At 37.8% G+C, this 24,708-nt stretch overlaps 1 protein-coding gene across 3 annotated transcripts in view; it reads right to left on the minus strand.

Annotated features, from left to right (window-relative positions):
- The window catches only part of SUCLG2 (succinate-CoA ligase GDP-forming subunit beta), a 298,209-nt gene that overhangs the window by 106,819 nt on the left and 166,682 nt on the right, over window positions 1–24,708 (minus strand). For 2 of the 3 annotated variants that reach the window (XM_074404527.1, XM_074404526.1), the window contains exons 8-9: window positions 22,881–23,042; window positions 20,342–20,484 (exon numbers count right to left, since the gene is read on the minus strand). In XM_074404527.1, the coding sequence (XP_074260628.1) occupies window positions 20,342–20,484; window positions 22,881–23,042 (305 nt within the window). Of the gene's footprint in view, window positions 1–3,559; window positions 3,617–20,341; window positions 20,485–22,880; window positions 23,043–24,708 lie in introns of those variants that run through there. The other variant, XM_074404528.1, reaches the window with a different exon arrangement.

Here is a 24,708-nt window from a genome sequence, read left to right on the forward strand (position 1 = left end):
CAGTTACAAACCTGAAATACTGCCTGGAATAATAACATCATTAAGGTATGATACAGGAAAGCTCATTTAGAACCACAGAATTTGAGTATTCCTTCCCTCTCCCCCGTCACACACACACACACACACACACACACACACACACACACACACACACACAATTTTGCCTACCTGGTTAATAAAATTTCAATGGGATTCGATTTATGTATAACTAATTTATAAACACAATGTTAACCCTTAATGTTTTACACGATGATTCTGAGAAACCAGGAATCAGGCCCACATTCATATAGTACAGGTGTCCCCAACCTCCTGAGCCACAGACCAGTACTGATCCATGGCCTGTTAAGAACCAGGCCGCACAGCAGGAGGTGGGCAGTGGGCATGCAAGCAAAGCTTCATCTGTAGGTACAGCTGCTCCTCACAGCTCGCATTACTGCCTGAGCTCCACCTCCTCGGTGGCGGGATTAGACTCCCATGAGCACAAACCCTATTGTGAACTATGCATGTGAGGGATCAAGATTGTGGGCTCCTTATGAGAATCTGATGCCTGATGATCTGTCATTCTCTCCCATCATCCCCAGATGGGACCATCTCGTAGGAAAACAAGCTCAAGGTTCCCACTGATTCTACATTATGGTGAGTTGTAAAATTATTTTGTTACATATTACAATTAATAATAATAGAAATAAAGTCCACAATAAATGTAACGTACTTGATTCACCCCAAAATCACCACCTCTTCCCCTGCAACCCCTCACCCTTGGACCCTCACTCAGTAGAAAAATTGTCTTTCATGAAACTAGTTCCTTGTGCCAAAAAGGTTGGGAACTGCTAAGGTAAGATAAGAACTGGATTTGCCTCATAATATTCTCCTAACAATGTAGCTACCAGGCTAGGCAATTCATTAATTCCAACGACTTCAGGTGGCAAGAGTTAATAATTCCAGAGACTACAGCAGTGGAAGCTAACAGGAAAAAAATGGAAACTGGTGGATATTTTAAATCAAAGGCATCTATACGATTCCATACTTAGCAAAACTGGGGATAGCTGATTCGAGCTCTGATTCTGGTCTTGTGGAGAAGTCATGAACATTTTCTTGTGATAACCTTGAGGAGATCATTAGAGCCAAAATAACTTCATCTATTGTCCCTTGAACAATTGTCATGATTCTTGAATCTACAAATTCATGTAAACCCTCCTTGTATCTGCACCTGCCAGCCCACATGCTCAGGGTATCGCCTTCTGTATCACTCCTTCTGAAAGTGGCCGCACTACGGCATCACCTGGCAGCTTCAAAAGTCCCGATGCCTCACTACCTCCCCCATCCCAAGAAGCTGATTTAATTGCTCTAGAGTAAGGTCTGGGGATGTGGACTATTGAAAACTCCCCTCAGATCCTTATAATGTATAGCCAAGCATGAAACTACAAGTGCCACCCTTTGGCTGACTCTGTTTTTCCCTGAATGCAAACTCTGGGTCTTAATCATCTCTTTATTCCCAATGTCCTCTTCACAGCACTTCTCACAATCACAGTCTGTAAATAGAAAACTGGTGAGAGGCTAGGAGTGGTGGCTCACACCTGTAATCCCAGCACTTTGGGAGACTGAGGCAGGCAAATAACTTGAGGTCAGGGGTTCAAAGCCAGGCTCAACAACATGGCGAAACCCCATCTCTGCTAAAAATATAAAAATTTGCTGGGAGTGGTGGCAGGCACCTGTAATCCCAGCTACCTAGGAGGCTGAGGCAGAAGAATCACTTGAATCTGAGAGGTGGAGATCATGGTGAGCTAAGATCACGCCATTGTACTTCAGCCTCGGCTACAGAGCAAGACTCTGTCTCAAAAAAAAAAAAAAAAAAAAAAAAAAGAAAAAGAAAAAGAAAAAAAAGAAACGAAAACTGGTGAGATATTTTAATGAGTCTGTCTGCTCCATGACACTGAATGCTCCATACAATTAGGAATGATCTCTTTTATTCACCACATCCCCATTCCTCAAAAAGTAGCAGGAATATGGTACAGAATGAATACTTATTTTGTAAAATAAAAGAAATTAACTGACCTGGAGTGAAAAAAGAAAATAAAAATAATAGCAGCTTGCTCTTAAACAGACACTGTTTGCCAGAAACTGTTTTAAGTGCTTTACAAATATTAATCTATTAATCACAACAAATCTATGATAGGTACTATTATCATGTCTACTTTATAGATGAAAAAAAGTTAAAAGCACACCTAGAACTAGTTCCCCATGGCTAAGCAGTGAGTGGTAGAGCCACCAGGATTCAAACTTAGGCAGCCTGGCCCTAGAGTCCTTTCTCTTATCAACTAGCTCAGCAAGGCCTGGATGGTGGGAGAGGCCACCTAACAGTCCTTTCCATATAAATGACCAAGTTACCCATAGCCCTGAAGATGGCTATCACTGCCACTATTTTATGGGATGACAACAAAGTATCAGACACTGCTGAGCATTTCATGTGTTATTTCCTCTAATACTGGATTAACTCCATTATACAGACCAAACAATTGAGGTGAAGAGATTTTTATCAACTTGCCCAAGGTCAAAAAGCCAGAAACTGGCTGAGCATGAACTGAACAGTACTCTGTCATTGAAGTACAAGCTCTCAACCAACCCTTTTGGTTGGAGAATTGAACATTACACAAACAAATAAAAAACCCTAAAAATGGAAAACTAATATGCATGACAAGAATAGCCTTCAACCATCCCTTGTTCCCTGGCTGTTTTCACTGTTCTCTCCATACTTTTATTAACATATTATGAAGTGTCATACGTCAAAGTTGCGTCACATACACATTTAATTTATGTAAATCCAACTATAAGGGCGGACAGACAGAACAAGTAAGTGAGTGGGAAAAAACCAAAATTAATGAGTAAAATCTAGTGGGAGGCTGAAACTGCTATCTCATTCAAAGTACATGAGTTCCTGAGAGAGAAGGAAGGGGATGAGCTCTACGTACAATCATCGGGTCAGTGTCTCAACCATACTATCGGGTCTCTTGTGCTTAAAAGCACGAAAATGTATGGGTCACTTATGGAATTTTCAAAGACAATGTTGGTAGTAAATATGTTGTGTCTTAAGAACTGTCTTCAGAGCTTCACCCTTCTATGGGGTGTAACACAACTGTGCAGTGACTACAAAGAGCCAGAGATGCCCAGAATCAACAAACGGGAATGAAAACGAGCTCAAAGCATTTCTTCGCTGGCCCACTCTCTCAGACAGACATGAGCATTCAGTAACACGAGGTTCTTCCTCAGAGGTAGCAGAAACAGAAATGAAGTCTCATCTTTTTTTTTTTTTTTTTTTTTTTTGAGACGGAGTTCACTCTTGTTACCCAGGCTGGAGTTCAATGGTGCGATCTCGGCTCACCGCAACCTCCGCCTCCTGGGTTCAGGCAATTCTCCTGCCTCAGCCTCCTGAGTAGCTGGGATTACAGGCACGTGCCACCATGCCCAGCTAATTTTTTGTATTTTTAGTAGAGACGGGGTTTCACCATGTTTACCAGGATGGTCTCGATCTCTTGACCTCGTGATCCACCCGCCTCGGCCTCCCAAAGTGCTGAGATTATAGGCTTGAGCCACTGCGCCCGGCCTCTTGAAGTCTCATCTTGATAGTGAAAGTAGGAAATAAAAGAAGAGCATTTAAATATCAATTGCCAAATTCAAATAGTTGACATAAAGACTGTTCATCCAATAGCCAGAGAAAGTCACCCGCTGATTCTCTGACCACAGAGTAATCTGTAAAAGGAGCTTGTATATAAAGAGCCATCAAGGTAAAAAATAAATAAAACATTAAATTTCATTTTTTAAAAAAGCAGTGATTTTTTTCATTCCTCATACGTACCAAGGAAAAACTCAGCAAAGGCCTTCTGTCATATATCATTATGAATCAATTTTCTTGACCAAACATAAAGGTTGATTCAATGTCTCCATCTTGAAACACTCTATTATCATGACATTTGTCAAATACTGAAAGATCTGACCACTGTCCTTTTTCCCAGACAGCACAAGGAACCTAGATAACAAACGAAGGCTGTACTCTGTAACAAGAATAGACAGGAGACTGAATCACAGCAAAACACTTAACAGATCAAGAGGGGGGAAGAAAGCACTGAGAGTGATTAAATGCACGAAGAGCAGTAATAGGAAAGAAATCTCTTGTGAAAAGAAGCAGTTGATGGTAACTTAATGGGGACAAAAATGAATTAGATCTACTTCAATGACTGAGCTCAAGATGAAGTAATTTCATAAAGTTTATAGAAAGTCACTTGAAAATTACACAACTAGCTGTAGTCTACCTTTGGAGAGAAAGAAAATAAAAGTTCTCCATGAGGGAGTTGATCTTTAGAAAAATGCATTTACAAACCACACTGATGACCTCTACCTATTATCTGGAAGATTATTCTTAATTCTCATCTGGGTAGCAACGTCACTTTAGAAGGAATACAGTCCTCTGCATTTCAGGGACAGACTTAGACACAGAAATAGAAGAGAATAAAAATCTTCAAATACAAGGGGTTATAAAGTGTATGGAGAAGGAAATAAAAATAAGTGTTAACAGAAATGAGCTCTGGGCCACCATAGGGCACAAGAGTGTGCTGACACAAATTCTCAGTTTGGCAAGAATAGTAGTCAAAGTATACAAAATAGGACTTGCTGCATTGTCAGTGACAGAAAATCAACTCTAACTTAAGCAGAGAAAGGGAACCAGTTGGCTTACACCTGGGAAGGATGCTGGAGTTAACTCACAGAAATCAGGAGGAGCTTCAGAACTGTAGCAGACATTCTCAAATGCAAGCAAACGTAAGAATCATCTGGAAGGCTTGTTAAAACACAGATTGCTAGGCCTCACCCCAGAGTTTTTGACTCTCAAGGTCTGGGCTGGAGCCCAAGAATCTGCATTTCCCACAAATTACTAGGTGATGCTGATGCTGCTAGTCCAACCACACTTTTGAAAACTACGGAGTAATGGAAACCTAAGCTAGAGGAATGAAATTATGGAAGAAGCTTCCATCATACAGCTTTGCTCCTGGAGCTTACACAGGCTTTCACCAGCTACTAGGATGTAGCCTCTTGGGCCACATTATGTTCTTGCATGATCCCAGAGCCAGGTGGTCTCTTTTTATGAGCATCCAGAGAGAAGCCCTGGGGAGGGTTCTAACTAGCTTGAGGGACTTGTGGCCAGAAAACATCCCTGAAAGCAATCTACAATGGCAACATGCAGTAGAACAATTGGTCTGGCCTGGGCAAAAGCTTACTCTGTGAGCAGTAGGCGGGAAATAGAGGATCGAAGTGAAGAGACACAGAGAGAAAGCAGGCATCAAATTTTCTGGCATCGCCAAAATCAAGGAAGTACCCCAAAGAGACAAGAGGAAGATTCATGGAAAAGCAAGGTGAGCAAAGAAGAATAGGACAATGTGATTATCACGTCCCATAAGAAAGTTCATTTTTGGCACCAAGATGTAAAATCAAATTCACTTATGACACTGTTGTTTACAAACATATAATCTATACTCATAAAGCAAGTGATGCTTCTTATACACTGATGAAGGATCAATTTTTTCTTTTTTTTTTTTTGAGACAGGGTCTCACTCTGTCACCCAGGCTGGTATGCAGTGGTGTGATCTCCGTTCACTGAAACCTCTGCCTCCGAGGTTTAAACAATTCTCTGCCTCAGGCTCCTGAGCAGCTGGAATTACAGGCATGTGCAACCACACCTGGGTAATTTTTATATTTTTAGTAGAGATGGGATTTCACCATTTTGGCCAGGCTGGTCTTGAACTTTGAACCTCGTGATCCACCTGCCTTGGCCTCCCAAGGTGCTATAATTACGGGTATGAGTCACCGCACCTGGCCCAATTTTTAAAAATAATTCCCTAACAGTCACTGACTGATATTATTATAAAACATAATAATACAAATTACTAAAGAACTGATGTTCCTCTTGCATGTCATAGCAATGGTAATTAGCAATAAAAATTTCTAAATGCCTATTCTCAGTATCTGTACTTACCACAAACCTAAAACAGCTCACAAACTGACACTGGTCCAACAATACATTTCTGAGCATTACTGCTCTAGATCATGTGGGTCAGGAAGTCTTGGTCACAACTACTTAACTCATAAAAAAAAAAAATGAATGAGCACAGCTGTGTTCCAATAAAACTTTATTTATAAACACAGACATTGGACAGGACTTGGCCATGGACTGTAGTTTGTCTGCCCCTGCTTTAGACCAGTGCTTTTCAAACTCTAATGTATGTAGGAATTACCTGGGGATATTATGAAAACACAGACTGTGCATTTCTAACAGCTTTAAAATTGTTGTCAGCATTGACAATCCATGGCTTACATTTTGATTAGTAAGGCTCCAGAGACAAATCTTCGTAAACCCAGAGACTGGTATGTGACTTTAACACTTGCTCTATACCGGGTTTTAATTGCGCCTTGAAAAGACTGCAGAAAAGACTAAATCTGTCATTCAGATATCTACCTTTCTCTGCTTTAAAGAGATTCTGATAATCAGAAAAAATTTGATAAGGAAAGCCCCACTGGAACCCATAACATCAAATATTGGATGGTTTCCTACTTTCTCGATTAGCTCATAACCTGACACATAGTAGGTGATCAAGAAATAATTGTTGGCAGAGTACAGTGGCTTACACCTGTAATCCCAGCACCTTTTGAGACTGAGGCAGGCGAATCACCTAAGGTCAGGAGTTTGAGACCAGCCTGGCCAACATGGCAAAACCCTGTGTCTACTAAAAGAATACAAAAATTAGCTGGGCATGGTGGCATGCTCCTGTAGTCCCAGCTACTCAGGAGGCTGAGGCAGGAGAATACTTTGAACCTGGGAGGTGGAGGTTGCAGTGAGCCAAGATCGTATCATTCCAATCCAGCCTGAGTGACAGAGCGAGATGGAAGGAAGGAAGGAAGGAAGGAAGGAAGGAAGGAAGGAAGGAAGGAAGGAAGGGAGAAGGGGAGAGGGGGAGGGAGGGAGGGAGGGAGGGAGGAAGGGAGGAAGGAAGGAAGGAAGGAAGGAAGGAAGGAAGGAAGGGAGAAGGGGAGAGGGGGAGGGAGGGAGGGAGGGAGGAAGGAAGGAAGGAAGGAAGGAAGGAAGGAAGGAAGGATAGATGGTAGGAAGGAAGGAAGGAGAGAGAGAGAGGGAAGGAGAGATAGGGAGGGAAGGGAAGGTGGAAGGGAAGGTAGGAGAAAAGGTGGGAGGAAAGGTGGGAGGGAGGGAGGGAGGAAAGAAGGAAAGTAGGAAGGAAGGAAGGAAGGGAGGGAGGGAAAGAAAGAAAAGAAAAAAGAAAAGAAAGAATTGTTGATTGCAGGCTGAATGCAGAAATACCAAGCTGTAAAGACTAGGAAGAGAATTATAGTATGCTAATGGGGCCTTAATTTCTGTGCTAAACCTTATCTCAGGTATTTCACACTGTAGGATAAATTGGTGCAACTTTCAGTTGGTAGTACTTTTAAGGATGTACCTGTATAGAAAAACTGAAGAAGTTGTTCTTTCAGTGTAAGTTCTCTACATGTTTCAATGCTTTTTTATTTTTTTCCTTTTGCTTCATTTGCTGTTGTCATTTGAATACCAAATATCTCTCCTTTGGAATTTGGTCAGCACTGACAGCATTTGGTCATTTAATGGAGAAAAAGTTCCACTGATAAAATGCAATCACTGATCATAGGTTATAAAACACAGAAAATATCAGAAATCATCTGAATATGAGATGATTTAGGTGTTTTCTCTCACACCTGCTACCCAAATGCCAACAGTCTTGGATCATAATGACACACAGAAGACTCTAAGTCACTTTTGTCTAAGTCACATTCCTCTAAGAGAAATGTGCTGTTTGGGATTAACAAGCAAGTGAAACCTAAAAGGTCAAGGGTTAAAGCTCCAAATGGATTTTCTGCTTGCTGTTTACAATCTTCAGGCCTCTGAGTATTACAGCAGATACTAAATGTTTGCTCAGAAATATTCTACTGAGTTCTAATTGAGAAAAACGGATGTGTCCAGAATACTTACAGATAACAATTAATGAAAGAACCCACAGATAAGCTGGAAGAAAAATAATTAACTCGGATTTGTACCAGCTGGCCCTTGGGAATGCTAATATGTGTGTTCGCAGTGCTCCATTTCAGAAGACCTCAAAGGTGGATATGAAGCATCCCCAGGAGAGGGTCCTGGGTATGCAGATAAAATAGCCATGGATATTCAGAAACAATTTCTAATTGCAAGAGAGTTGCCACCCAAATTAGGATAAAGTTGCTGAGTAAACTATTTAAGTGGACAAAACTTAAAATCTGTAATAAAGCAAGCAACATTGCTCAGAACACTGGCAGGTCAACACAAGAGAAAGGAGGACACCTGTGCTTGGCAGATTCTTTCATTGACAGCATTCATGTCACTGCCCACAAACTCCAACTCCAAATTGTGGAACAGCAATGACATTTCTTTCTCTAAGGTCAACTATCAGAGAGGTCTGCTTGGACAAATCTATCAGAAATAACAAATCCCTGGCATTTTCAAGCCCCCTTTCATTTCATTTTTCAACCTAGCAGACAGCACCAGTAGATATATTACATAATTTTTTGTATTAGTTACTCACTGGCTTAACTGTTTTCTGCCCTCTTTAAAATAGCAACTCTAGCTAAGCAAGATGAGATGTATTTCACCCACTGCTATATCCTCAGTGCCTATGAGAGTGCCTGGCATGGATGACACTCATTATATTCTTACTTGGTTGATGTTTCTAAATGGCTTTTCATTCAGTCTCATCATTCTGTGGTCTGGAGAACTAGTCCTGATTTCACAAAGGAGTCTTGGCAGAGCTGCCCTCTAACATGCTGGGTAACATCCCCCTAGTTAAGTCATTCTTGCTTTGGAATGAATCTTGACTTCGTAGTTGACATGCTGACTTGTACCTATGGCTGAGTTCCTGGCTTAGTTAGCTGCCTGGTACTTGAGTCTCCCTAGAACCAAGCTTTGGCTTACAGGAGCCTTGCCATGAATGGAGTTTGGCCCTTGCACTATAGTGCGGGGTTGGTGGCACTGGCTATTTGTTAAGAGAATTCCCTAACTGTTGTTTGGGAACTCCTTCCCTCTGTGCGTGCTCTAACTTCTAACATGCTGCTTTCAGTTAAGGCCTCCTCCCTACTGCCACAATCCTTCCTGTGTAACGAACCATTTCCCATACTCATTGCCTGTGGCTGCTGGATGGAACTTCATCCCACTCTCTGCAAAGAGGTCCTTCCCTCCAATGCTTGCCTGACCCTGGTGAACAAGTGTAGTCCTAGAGTATAGCCCCCACCAGACTGCCCCACTGTGTTACAGTCTTGCCAGACACATGGCATTGGTATCTAGGCTGGAAACTGAACCATTTCAGAAGGGCAACTCATTAACTTATTATGCTTTCCTTCCTGGCTGAGAACATTCAGCTAGATGACGTATATGGAAATAAATAGGCTGACAATATAAGTTTGTTCTGAAAAGATATTTTTGGGGCATCTGCCATGTTCTATGTACCATTATAGAGGCTACAGATAATGAAGTATACAACAGTTGAGCAAAACAAAAACTATGAATAGGGGAAAATTCAAGAAAGCTCTATACCTTGGCTATTTTTAAAGAATATGGAGCAAATGGAAAGTCTACTGAAAAAGCAACAAGAAATGTGAGGACGGGGAAAGTAGCAGACAAAGTATAATATTTCTGAGCAATTTTACAGAATTTTTAAAAAGAAGAGACTGAATAAAGAGATGATTCAGTGGTGAGGACTGTGAATTGTAAATATCACATGAAAAAGAAAAGGGAGATGGGCACAAATTATCCCCAAAGTCACATCTGATGAGGGTTACAAAGATGAAAAAAACTCTTAATTTAGAAGCTCACCTCGAGTGTGTAGCTCCTTTATAATGACAAAAAGTTTGGTGGGAATGCATACAGAAATCAGAGGAATCTTGTAAGGTTCTTTAATAAAATAATCATTTGAGAATTCTAGCAAGAAAGTGGATGGAAAAATAAAGGTGAGTTCATTTTCTCACCAGTAGCAAGTCTTATTCTTGATACTTCCTAAGCTTACTGACCTGAATATAGCAGGAAGACACTGACCAGGAAGATATTAAACTGAACAATCGGGAGAGTGCATTTGGCCACCTCTGGAATGCTTAGGTAGTTTGGCATCCCAGCAACTCAGAGGGACTTTATCAAATACTAACAAATGACTCACCATTAATTCTGAGATAATTTAAACTAACTCAAATTAGTAGTCCACAGAGGTAGTAAATGTATAAAGTACATCAAAAATATGTAGCTTGGTCCTGACTTTATGTTGATTTTCCTTTTTGATTGTTATAAAAACTGTTAGGTACTCCCAAAGCTTTTCTTTTTCTTCCCTAAGTCTTATGGTTTACTGTGAAACAAAGCTCTTCATACTTGTTACTATTATATTTGATTGTTGACTATATCATACCCTGCTTTAAGCAAACCTGGTTTACAAAGTTCCACATGCTTTTTAAAAGAGATTTTACATGTTAGATTTCTTTAAATAACTATCTAAATAAAAAGGTCCATTATTTAATACTGCTAGGAAAAATGATGGTCAAGAAGACTACCTACATGAGAAGATGTTCATCCTGCAATGACAGATATACAATAGCAGTTGTATTATAGGAATACAGCTAGGGAATTTAATACCACACTTTTAGTAGGAAATGTAAATTTGTAAAAGTGAAACAGTGATTATTATTTAATATAAGAAACACAAAGTGAAACTAACCTAAATTAGTAAGGAAATCATTCTTAACCGAAATGCTGAAAAACTAAAATTTCCTCAAACTTTATTCATTCCATAGCTATAAAGGCAATATGTCTAAAAAGCCATTAGCAGCATATTCTAAAGGTTCTCATAATCAAATCCTTCCTTTAGGGAAACAAGTAAACTATGATACAAAAAAAAATTTTTACATTTAGACTGGAGGTTTTTGATTGTCCTTTCTTTAAAAGTGTCTCAGCTTGGCATGGTGGCTTGTGTCTGTAGTCCCAGCACTTTGGGAGGCCAAGATAGGCAGATCGCTTGAGCCCAGGAGTTTGAGACTAGGCTGGGCAACAAACCGTGTCTCTACCAAAAAAAAAAAATAAATAAATAAATAAAATAAAAAATACAATTTGCCAGGTGCAGTGGCATGCACCTACAGTCCTAGTGACTCAGAAGGCTGCGGCGAGAGGATCTCTTGAGCCCAGGAGGCTGCAGTAAGCTGTGATCTCACCACTACACTCCAGTCTGGGTGACAGAATGAGACCCTGTCTCAAAAAAAAAAAAAAAAAAAAAAAAAGAAAGAAAGAAAGACAAAGAAAAAAGGTGTCTCTATCATATAATCTATGAAAAGCTGCTCATAATTATCCAAAACACTACCCAGGGAATTTCTCATTATCCACAGAAGTAATGGTCTATACAGTCACTATAATCACTGAATTAGCAAATACTCAACGATTGTTCTTAGGGAAATACATAGTTACATTTTTATGAGCCTCTAATCACAACATTTTCATCAGCAGATCAATTCCTAACTTTGTTTTAAGTATCCTTCTGTTTAAGGACTCCTTATTTAATATATATTGTTACTGCTTGTGAACAACAGTACTATAACTCATGCCTAAAGTTTATCCACCATCTGTATGCTCTCTGTAGGGTAAATCACAGTCTTATTACACTTAGGAATGCTAGAAAGCATTCAACACTTATGCTTGGGGGCCAACAGTGAAATCATACACACAAAAAAGGACAAAAATGAGAAAAACATGGCCCTAAATAGACTGCAAAAAGGGCATGTTTTACAATATGAAAGCTGAAACAAGAATGCAGAGGATTGCCTTGTTTGATCTTATTTGGGAACATGTGCACTGGGTGACTAAAAGTTTTCACCACTCTGCACATTCCCTTCAATAACCTTGAAAGTGCTGTGGAACTAAAAATAACTTTTGGAGTACAAATTAATCTTAGCACACAGGCAAATTTTCAAATATGGAGTAAGCAAATAATGGTCATCAACTATACTAAGAACACTAAAACAATGCAGGTTAGATTACAGTGAGATTCCTCCAACACTTCTAAAAGCACTCCTTGGAAATTAATAAGAATCTTAATAATAACTAGAGGAACATGCCATTTCTGATCCTAATATTCATCTTGCTATAAACAGATCAGGAGAGCTATTCCCTTTGTGGGAGTGGTGAGGGGAATACCATTTTTGACTTGAAATTGTGTCATGGTATGTTGATTCATGAAATGGCAAATTTTAAAAGTCTTAAAACAAGTTTCATGGGAAACAAAGTAAATCACAGTAAAAAAATAGTAATATGCATGAATAGGCTCAATAAACTCTACACAACAGTATTTCAAGTACACATACTTATTATAGTGAGATATCAAAATTTATATAAACAAATTTAAAGACAAGAATCAGGATGGGTGGAGGGGAACATGAGTGACGACATATATAAAAGTGCCCGTTCCCTTGATCACACACACACACACACACACACACACACACACACACAGTCTTGTATTCTAAATCACTGTGAGAGTGACATAATAGAAAACTAGACAAAAATATGAAAAGGCAAGACATAAGGAAGCATTAAAAAATGCTGAATAAAAGAAAAAGAATTAAAAAAAGATGCTACCTCTCCTGTTGGTAAAGAATTATAGCAATGATAGTCAAGACAAGGGAATATAAATGGGCACTCACCTTGCTAATGTTAGCTTCTACAAGTCCTTCAACTAATATTGAGACAATTCAGTGATACATGTGAAAACCTTAAAATCTGAGTATGTTTTGACCCTTGCACTTCTAGGAATTTATCTTGCATAGATAATCCCAGCTTTATGTAAAGTTGCGAGTACAAGTAGGTTCACAGCATTATTTTAAATTTGAAACACCCTAAACATCAAATAATAGAACACTAGTTAAGTAAGCTTTTATATCCATTCAAGTAAATACCATTCAGCCACTGAAAATGTTGCAAAGAACTGTATCAGGACAGGCAAAATACCACACATAAAAAATGAAAGAAAGCAGACTATATAATGTTGTGAATTACATGACACAAGTCTAGTCAAAACTAGTGTGTGTGTGTGTGTGTGTGTGTGTGTGTGTGTATATACATGTGTTTTTTAAAAAGGTATACATAAATATATGTGTGTAATTTTCTTCATAATTTTGTTTTGTGTTTCCTTATTTTAATCATTAGGAAAAAAGGAATACTATTCATAAAACATCCTAAAGCAAAGACAAAAGACTATTTAGCAAACCACTGAGACAAGCCAATTTCTTAGGCAAGCCTATATAGACATGTTGCTCGTTTAGGAGTGACACGATCATTCCTAATTCCTAATTTCTGACAGGGGGTGGGGCAGCATGGAAGGAGGAAAAAAAATGATCCACAGTATCTGCAATCTCCTGAATCCATGGTACACATCCCAGCAGACTACATCTCACCTCTACTATATAGCAGAGGAACCAGAGACCTTCGTAGTCCAAGGATTTCAGCCTTGTTCTGAATGATTTTCCTAAGTTCATACCCACATCTTATGATGCCTTTACCAGGCTTTATCTGAATTGTAAAGTAACATATCAAAAATAGGAATAGCACAATTTTCAGATGCCTTGCCACATAGGATTATCCTTAAGATGCAGAGATTCTTGACATTATTCTTGACCGCTATTGACTGTCTTGCTGAGAAATGCACTGTTTTCTAATAGTGGCATTTAATCGCTTCTTTTCTCAATGCAATATTGTTAGGGAAAAACAACCCTAACTCTTCTAATAATTACATATTTTTCCAAGTTATATTTTGATTGACAGTGATTCACAGTCCATTTCTCTTTAACAGTCTACAAAGACATCTGCACAGAGGACTCATAATCAATCCCTGAGCTTGCTGGGACTAAGGACAAAATTTACTAAGCCCCAAATCCGTTAAATTCTTTAAATCACTTACATAAAACACAATAGAGTGCATTTAGATCTGCATTTTGAAGATAAAGAGTAAAAATCTTATTTTTGATTTGTTTCTGAGTACATGTCAGTAAGGAGCATGAAAATAGATTCTGAGTGTTCCATTAGGGATGCTTTGAAAATGTGGTAGCTATCAGACACACTGATGATGTGGAAGACACAAAACAAAATGTCGTCACCAACACCCACTTATCGCTGAGAAGTATTGGCAGGTAAAGTGGAACAAGCATAAGGTGGGCAAGGAGGGCCAGGCATTCTTGGAAATTTTAATCAACTGGACACAAGGAAAAGATATGCAAAATTCAACACCTATGAATTCCTGACAGTGGGAAAACTGCCAGAGAAAAAAAGAAAAGGGCCCAGGATGGTAGACGGTTTTCCATCCGCTAGCTTATGAAGAGTGACTGTCCTAAACAAGGAGCTATTCTAAGTGGAAACGGAGACTAAATGATGAATTGCAAATTCATAAACACAAAATAATTTTATTATTCTTAGACTAGGCTATCAGGTCGACTACCACTAGAAAGAACGGCTGCCTGGACTTCTAACCTTTTCCACTCTATATGAAAGAAAAATATATTTTCAAGCAAGCCTGCAAGAATAGAAATGCAGGGTAGTCATTTCAAAAATAATGTTCATGTTTCTATAAAGTATTGAGCACTATATTCAAGAATAAATTCCTACAAGACATCTATTTCCCTATAAAGAAAACAGTCGCTTGTAGATAAGATATTTCAGCAAATATATGTTGTATGTAATGAAATGGGTTTTGCTTTGTTAAAATAAGTTAAAATGGACACCAGGCCTGAAGACTCTCTGAGCAGACAAAGCCAGTTAGGCTTCATAAGTGATCTTAACTTTGCTTGATTTGCAGACATAAACAAAACTTGAGTTATTTCTTGTAAATGCCTATGTTAAAGAAAAATGAAACTGAAGGCTAATTGGAAGCAGAAAGTTCTAGTTACCTAACTATAAGTTAGATAACTAGAGCTTTCCAGCAGGATAGACCATATAAGGCAACAGGATAACTGTAGCTAATCCAATATTTTCTTTGCTTTACTTTCCTGTTTGCTCTATAAAAGTCTTCCCTTTACATTCTTTTGATGGAGCCTCGAAGCACTTCTGGTTTGGAGCTGCTCAATCTGTGAATCACTGGTTATTCAAACGAACCCTTGACAATTTTACAGCACCTCAGTTTAAGTTTAAAAAGCTCTGTGCCTCTGTTATAAGCATGTATGTGAAAGAAAACAGGATATTCTTCTTTATACTTAAATATACTCTAAATGTGCAATAATTTAAAAATAAAAGACAGCACAAATGAATCCTAAAATATATTTATTAAAATGTAAAGCATTCGCATATACCTGATAATGAAAATACGGCAGGCAGTTTTACTTCTCTGGCTTCATATTCTAAAGTTTCTGAAGCATATACCACAGAGCACCAAAAGAGCTGGCCTCTTCTCAAGTTTATAACAAATGATATTTTGTTGTTCTTTCAAAAATGAATGTAATCCTCCCTTTATTAAATTGTTTCCTTGGTTGTCTAAGCAGAGAATCACTGTAAGATACTGAGTCACTTACACCTTCCATCAATTTCAAAACAACACATGCAGTAACACTGATTATCACTGAACCTGTATCATACACCTCCCATTTCTGTAGATGTGAATTTATTCTAAATCTGTTTTGGAAGTGATCATGGGATGAAACACTCAGAAAATATTAAAAAAAAACTAAAGTTTGCACTGTGTTTTAGAAAGATGTGCAAGTTGGTACTTACAACTATGCTTTAGGGTATTATTTTTATGTCTACAGATGGGGCAATAGAAGTTTAAAGAAGTGTATTCAAATGGCCTATATGTACACGAAAAGGTGCTCTACCTCATTAGTCATGAGAGAAAGGCTATAGTGAGATAATCCCTCATACTTACCTGAATGACTAAAATTGAAAAGACTAACCAGAGATAGCAAATATAAAAGAGAATACAGTATATGATTCCAATGACATTAAGTTTAAAAATAGGCAAAACAAATCTGTGATATTAGAAATTAACTTTGGGGGCCGGGGACAGTGGCTGCTGCCTGTAAGCCCTGTACTTTGGGAGGCCAAGGTGGGAGGACCCCTTGCCTGGGCAGCAAAGTAAAACCCATCTCTAATAAAAATACAAAAATTAGCTGGGCATGGTGGCACATGCCTTTAGTCTCAGCTACACAGGAGGCTAAGTCAGAAGAATTAATTGAAACTGGGAAGTGGAGGTTGCAGTTACCCTTGTACCACTGCACTCCAGTCTGGGCAACAAAGCAAGACTCAGTCTCAAAAAAAAAAAATTACCTTTGGGGAGAAATCAGGATAGGAAAATGAGGGGGACTATATGAGGAGGCTTCCAGGATGCCCGTCATGGTCTATTTCTTCATCTGATTGGAGGTTAGATGATATGTTTACTTAAATAATTCACCAAGCTGTATACTTAAAATTTGTATACACTATGTAGATTATACTTTAACAAAATTTTATTAAATTAAGTGAAATTAAAATTTTATTATGAAAAACAAAATAACTCCCACATACCTTTAGCTACGTAAGATGACAGCTAATCTCAAAATATGAAACTATTTTCCCTCTAAATGGAAAGTGTGCATGTGCATCTCAATTTGTGTAATAAAGCAACCCTCTGAGGTAAGTACTGTTATTACCACCACTTTATAAATGAGGATGCCAAGGCACACAGAAGTTAAATAACGTGCCCAAGGTCCCACAACCAGTAACTGACAAAGACAAGACTGGAACTCAGGCAGCCTGGCCTGAGAACCCCGCTAAGAGTCCCTTCCATTCTTCAACTTGTCCTTGCTGCTTAGGCAGCATATTTCTTCATGGATATTTCAAGGACTTTGAAAATATGACTCAAAGTTGGATCTAAACCAGGAAGTACAATCAAATACGATGAGCTGCTTTTACTAATGCCAATTATGTACTTTTGCTTTCCAAAATCAGGCCTCCAGAGGGCAAAAGATTTGCTTAACAGAGTTGGGGTCATCGGGGAGATTTGTGCCAAGTATCCTTTCCTCGTATTCACTTCACAAGATGTTTCATGTCAGTGAACACATGGTGTTTTGTGTAAGTGAACACAACATATTCCAGATGTTACATTTGCTACACCTTTGGAATTCTAAATTCATTAAAATAGAAACCAGACTTAAATGTGGAAAATAAAAACCCAAGGATAACATTCTATATCGTGCTTTTCCTTTAAACGTCTTCAGATTCTTAACAGAAAACCACAAAACTCTACTTCTGTTTTCTATTTTGTATCATTTTTTCTCCTTATGATTTAAAGAATATTAATGCTTAGAATTCTTTAAATCAAAATGATGAAGACCACCAGCAGAACAAACTCTATTATTTTTCTCTCATCTCAAGCTCAGCAGGAAAATAAGAGAATTATAAAATATTTACTGATACACTTCATCTGAATTCAGTTTAGTAAGTGAGTTATCTTGAAAAGATTCTTATTTTAGTCAGCTTGGTAGAGGAAATTCATTTCATATATATGATAAAATAGCAAGAAACACATTAGTTGTAGAGATACTTGTGTATCTCCACAACTTAGGTCCAAGTAAAAATCAGCATTTGAGTTAACAATCAAGCAAAATAAGTTAAATTTTCAGCTCTATGACTGACATTATGAGTGGAAATATATGTTAACCTGTAATATCTTTATTGAATGATACTGTTTACTAATCAACAGAATTATCTTAGACATACTGCAAAAAGTAGTTGTTAATATCAATTGAAAAGGGTTTAATGAAAACAAGTGTTTCGTAATTCTGACTTTCTGTGTATTCAACTAACTAATCCTTATATCTAACAAAGATAATCAATTGTCTTTGAAATAATTAGCATTGAGCTCTCAGGAACCTCTACTTTTGGGCAGGTATACAGAGTTCTACATGAAATAATTACTGCCAAAACTATAGCCAGTTTCCTCGCAAAATCACATCAACTCATCTATACTATTTTTTAGGTTCTGTTCTCTAAATTTTGTGAAATGAAGCCAGGATTGAAAATACTCATTATATTTCTATGCTTTTTAACCGGTTTTAAAATTTCAAGATTTGGAAAAAGTACTGTGAGATGAGCTGTGCATTCATTTTCCTGATATAGCATGAGAAAAATAAAATAACTCCCACATACCTTTATCTACCCAAGATGACAGCTAATCTCAAAAAAAGTTGAAATAATCCAAGCATTTGAAAATATTCCATAAAGTCAACATTTTGGAAAAGAATTTTTTTTTAAATGGCTCTGGCAGCAATTTTTCCACTCTCCCACCCCACCCTATAGTTTTACAAAATTAAAATTTGAGGTAAGCCACTAAGAAAAGCTATTTCAACAAACAGTCAGTGATTGTCCTTGTAGATTTAATCTCTCAGTGGCTCTCTATTATTCTTTGCACTGAGTTTCAGTAGATGCTAAAAGTTCAGTATTTTATTATAGTCATCTGTCCTCTGGGTGCTTTGTGGTTCAAGCAGCTTTAAGGAGCTGTGTGTCTTGGTATTCATAGATTTCAATTGGTTTGTAAATCTCTGGGAGGAAAATGATTCTTCCCTTAGAAAGTAGTAGGAAGATAGAATGAGTGAATTAATACATGATTAGAGAGCCACTCATAAGGTGTTTCTACCTAACCGATAAAAACAAAGTGCTTATGTAAGTGGAAACATCGTTCGTTTTGCAAATGCTTTCCTCATGGCTGGCTGCCTTTGAACTTCAATAACTTTGCTATTCCAACAACACTGGAGAATTGAAGATAAGTGCTAATAAATACCTTGCTGTCTATTTAATGAGTCAGAAGAAAAGCATAACCAAAAACATCAGGTCACCAACTATCTAAGTCATGAGGAAAACACAAGTGTACTACCAACATAAGACAAAATTTTATATATGCAAAACAAAACAGGCTATTGCCAGTTTATTTATTAATGAGAAGCTTCCATATTTAATTCAGAACACATTTCTTTTTTAAAATTTCTGGTATTATTTTCATTTATGGTTTTCTTAGTAATGATTCAGATTTCCCACATCTTCAGTTATTTTAGTAACCAACTCAATTTATTAGATACTCTAACAATATTGAGACAATTATTCTCAAAGTTTAGGCCAATTGTGATGGCTCATGCCTGTAATTCCAGAGCTCTGAGAACCTGAGGTAGGAGGATCACTTGAGGCCAGGAGTTTGAGACCAACCTGAGCAACATGGTGAGACAAAAAATTTAAAAATTAGCTAGGCATGGTGGCATGCATCTATAGTCCCAGCTACTCAAGAAGCTGTGGGGGAAGGATAGCTTGGTCCCAGGAGATGGAGGCTATAGTGAGCTATGTTGACACCACTGTACTCTAGCCTGAGTGACAGAATGAGACCCTGTCTCTAAAAAAAAAAAAATCAAAAAATTAAAGACAAACTTTTCTATCAAATTGTTGTGACATATGCCTACTTCAAAGGCCTGTTAAAGGAATGAAATAAAAACCACATACATTAGACTTTCAAAATATTTTGATCTTTCTATGTAATAAACATCTACCTAAAACCACGTTATAGTCAACTGAGTACCTACAGGTGAAACAAAGCATGCTGATATTTAGCTTTGTTACTAAACTAACTGATTAAATATTAACTGAATGCCCATACTCCTCCTAGCATGGGTATGGCAGCTACATTCTAGTTAGCTATGTTCAAGTCAAAAGATGCACATGAAGCAGCAGCAGAAACTATGAAACCAGGTACAGTTATTTGCTGCTTAGTGCATGTGTTACAAACTAATGGTCAGAGATGAAAATTAGAAAGCAAACAAAAGAAGGTGGGGCTATTATTTCTCAGCGATATATGATCGTATAACCCCCAAATTTCCCAATATTTGGTAATAACTTCAGCATCTTTAGGAAGGAATCATAGTATGACTTCCCTCTAAATCATGTAAGCATAGGATCAGTCACTTCTGTGTAAATTACCCAAATAAAGTTGGTGCCAATCAATGTTTCAACTGGCACATTGTAACATTTTTACTTCTTTCCACCTCTCAGGACTGTACATACAACCTCTGAAATAGGATCTCAGGAGGTGTTTATAAGCCTTTCACTCAAGACTAGAGTTAAATCATCATGTATTCCAATGCGATATAAAGTAGAAGTGGCATCTAGTGCTGCGAAGCAGACATACTGACTTATCAACTCTTGGCAGGAGGAACAAGTGAGCTCTTGATGATGAGAAATTAAACCAGCATAAAATCTCCCTACAAAGAGAAAGGTTACCTTAGGATCAGCTGTGAGCAATTTGAATGCTTGATATACTTGAGCTTCCTTTACACCACCTCCAAGATCCAAGAAGTTGGCTGGCTTCCCACCATTAAGGAAAATGATATCACAAGTAGCCATGGCGAGCCCAGCACCATTCACTGTGAAATGCAAATGGGACACAAGACAGGCTACATTTAGCAATATGAAATAGTCCATAAACATTTTCCCTCCCCTATATTGCCAAGAGAGAACTCTGTCATTGCCAGGCCAATTTCTGTCCTGTTTGGTATTCCATTCAACCAGATAAGTTCATAGACTTTTAGGATAAAGAATCAGGACGTGTATATGCAAACAATGAAACAAAAAAGACTTGGGAATGAGAAAGAGGATTTACTGAGAAGTTAAATCAATCAGAGAAACAGAAAGAAGAAAAGGTTTAAGTAACTGATTTGGATCAGCAGTAAAGAAGAGAGTTTTAGGTTATGGAAAGTGTCAAGAGGCAGAGAAACAAGCTATGATAAGTTTCTAGGATCTATAAATTACATTGTTTTTAATATACTTTAAAAGACAGGAATTAAGAATGGAATTCTCTTAATGTTTTGCTTGCTGAGAATATGCTCCTTTGAATGTGGCATCTCTAGGATTGAACCACAGGGGTCCCAACTTCAGTGGGGTTTTATACTTTTTTACACTTAGTACAGTCATGCATGTTTATACAATGTTACCTGGATAAACTTAGAAATAAATGAACAAATGACAGCCCAAAAACAATATTCCTATCCCCTTGCTCCTCTTTCAAATTAACATAAGCAATGCTTACCAGCAACCCAACCATTAAAACTGGAACCAAAACGTGCCAACATCTTAGGAACTTTTCTTAAGACAGTGTAGGTAGAGTTTTAAACATCAAAATTCTTGTTTTCCAGAGCTAAGTTTTATTGATCAATTGCACTTCTTTTGCTTCTTATGCTTAATTATATGAAATTACTTTCCTCGGGTTAGAAAAAAAATCTCCTGAACACAGCAGAAACTCGCAAGGTAAAGTGTCCTTCATTTTTCTGACCCTCCAATTCCCTAGAAAAACCTATGAACTGTGACTAATTAAGTATGGAGTGACTAAAATAAAAATAGTTTATACAGAATCTGAAAACAATTTGAAATGTGTAAATCATAAATGTTTAGGCTGCTACATGGTCAAACCATGCACATTCCTACAGAGGTTATAAATAATCTGTATTTAATTTGTTTTAAACCCATCATTATACCTTTCCCCTTTCTAAATGCCTACAAACACTGAGAGTGTATTAGCTTATCAGGATCAGAACGATGTGAGTGATCTGGTACATTATAGTTACTGCTCCAAAACAAAGCAAGGGCTTTTGGTATCACTTGTAATTGAATGTCATTTTCTATTGTATTGAACAGCAAACTCTTGGATGAGGTCTCTTCAGTTCTGAATATAATGATATTGTTGGTTTAATGAGCTACAAATCATTTTTATTTTAATTTCATTAAGATTAAGACCTCAGTTTCCAGTACAATGAATTGGTTCTACCAGAAACACAGTCTTGTGCAATTAAGTCAGAAGCATATAAATCTGAGCACTATAAGCTGTGAACAATAATAGAAATTGTATTGCCTCTATAGACTCATTCTTATCTCAGCTGAAGAAACCATTTTCACAAATTTAGATGAGTGTGATGAAATCAATTGTTTTACTAATAAACTGGCATAATGGATTAACCATTTTATCCTTTGGTTATCACAGAAGCTAGAACTTTAGTAAAGTGATTAAATAAAGTGTATGTCCTCTTCTATTTCCTCAGATAAAGGAATTTTGTTTGAAACACAAATCTCAAAAGAGTTCCCAGCATATTAATACTGAGTTGAGCAGCAAAGATTCTAACTTTTTACTAAGCAAAGTTTAACTGAGATGCTTTAATCTGTAGTTCTCAACTGGGGTGATTTTTGCATCCCATGGCCATTTGGAAATGTCCGAAGATTTTTATTTTATTAACTGATATGTGTTTGTTGTCACAGCTGGGGGTTGTTAGTAGTATCTAGAGCAGGCGTCCCCAAACTACAGCCCGGCCCACGGGCCACATGTGGCCCCCTGAGGCCATTTATCCGGCCCCCCACCGCACTTCAGGAAGGGGCACCTCTTTCATTGGTGGTCAGTGAGAGGAGCACAGTATGTGGCGGCCTTCCAACGGTCTGAGGGACAGTGAACTGGCCCCCTGTGTAAAAAGTTTGGGGACGCCTGATCTAGAGGTTAGGATGCTAAACATTTTATGATGTACAAAATAGCAAATAATTATCCCACCCAAATTCTGCTTTAAACCAGTGACCATTAATCAGAACAAACTTTGAGAAGACACTTGGATTGTTTCCTAAGACTTTTCAGCCACCAAAAAAAAAAAAAAAAAAGAAAGAAAGAAAGAAAAAAAAAAACTTGTATGCTTACTTCTTCTTGGTAAATGACATTTCAGAAATCAAGAGTTCCTAAATTCTATAAAAATCCACAAAGCATTCTTTTGATATAACTGCTTCTTACCAAAGCAGGCAATGTTCCCATCTAGTCCTATGTATTTTAGATCATATTTGGCAGCTTCGTTTTCAATGGGTTCATTCTCTGATTTGTCGTCCATAGCAAATATGTCTTTTTGTCGGAATTCTGCGTTGTCATCAAAGTTTATCTTGGCATCAAAAGAGACAACTAAATAAAGAAGAAAACAGTCATACCTGAGTATCTCTTGAGGATCTATAAATTAAGTTCTTCAGGCTAGTAGGCACAAGAAAAGGGAAAGTAAGTACAGTCATTTTTTTTTTTTTTTTTTTTTCTCCTGCTACAGGCAGGAGGGGCTGCTGTAGCTTCCCTGACCTTTAACTTTTAGGAGTTGGTCCCTGTTGTCAAGGGACTTATTATATTCTAGTAAAGAGCATAGTAATTTGTATCTGTTGGTCTCATTTCAATAGAATAATAACAAAAGTTGCCATCAATCATTAAAAGTTACAGACTGGCACAGCTTCATAGATACAGCTTTGATTCATTATTTTTATTATACATTTTTAGTAGTTAACCACTAATTATCACCTTTCTCTTCTATGCAAAGAACATCTGTCCAGACAATAGTATTAATCCTTTTGTTCTCTTTTGTCCTTTTTCTGACATGGTAAAGTGAAATTTTTATTGAATCAGTATCCTCTCTAATATTTCCAAAAGATTTAGTGGAAAGAATGCCAGGCTGGAATCACTCCATTTTTATTTGATCCTTAACTTTGTAACATTTATCGAAACTAAAAATTGTATACACTTGACTCTTGAACAACGTAGGTTTGAACTGCGAAGGCCCACTTATAGGTGGATTTTTATTCTCAAGATGTAAAGCCCCAGAAGGTCAAATTTTCATATACATGGGCTCTGCAGGGCCAACTGAAGGAACTGAGTGTGAACAAAGTTTTGTATATTTGAGATTCCTGGAACTGATTCCCTGCATATACTAAGGGACAACTGTATATTTAAAATATACAACATCATGTTCTGATATACATATGACACAGTGAAATAATTACTACGCTGAAGCAAATTTTTTTTTTTTTTTTTTTTTTTTTTTTTGCGTTGGAGTTTTGCTTTTATTACCCAGGCTGGAGTGCCATGGTGTGACCTTGGCTCACCGCAACCTCCGCCTCCTGAGTTCAAGCAATTCTCCTGCCTCAGCCTCCCAAGTACCTGGGACTACAGGCATGTGCCACCACGCCCAGCTAATTTTTGTATTTTTAGTAGAGATGGAGTTTCACCATGTTGACCCGGATGGTCTTGATCTCTTGACCTCGTGATCCACCCGCCTTGGCCTCCCAAAGTGCTGGGATTACAGGTGTGAGCCACCGCACCCAGCCATGCTGAAGCAAATTAACACATCCATCTTCTCATTTAGTTTTTGGTTTTTGTTTTTTTGTGTGTGCAGGGGAGAACACTTGAAATATATTCTTTTAGCAATTTCCAGCATACATTACTAACTCTGTAACCTTAATAAAATAACCTAGTTCTTCTCTGGACCTTGGTTTTTGAATTGAAGAAAACAGGAATAACAATCCTTAAAACTAGGGCTATGCCCTTGATTTGTGCAAGACCATCTTAGAGTTATTCAGATTCAAGTTATAAGACATGAAAAGACCAACAATGATCAGTTACAATGCCAGGATGCCAGGCATTATTAGCGCAATAGTCTTCAGCTTCTGCTGCTGGTGGAAATCTCCTGAACCCAGCGAAACTCATTCCATGATAGGGAAAGACTACGGGGAGCTTTCCTTGATTTACAGATGTACACATACAATCAGGGAGAGACTGCAGTGGAGAAGGTGGCATTATTAGTATCTGGGTT

This window comes from Saimiri boliviensis, chromosome 8 (assembly GCF_048565385.1).
Source record: "Saimiri boliviensis isolate mSaiBol1 chromosome 8, mSaiBol1.pri, whole genome shotgun sequence".
NCBI lineage: Eukaryota > Metazoa > Chordata > Mammalia > Primates > Cebidae > Saimiri > Saimiri boliviensis.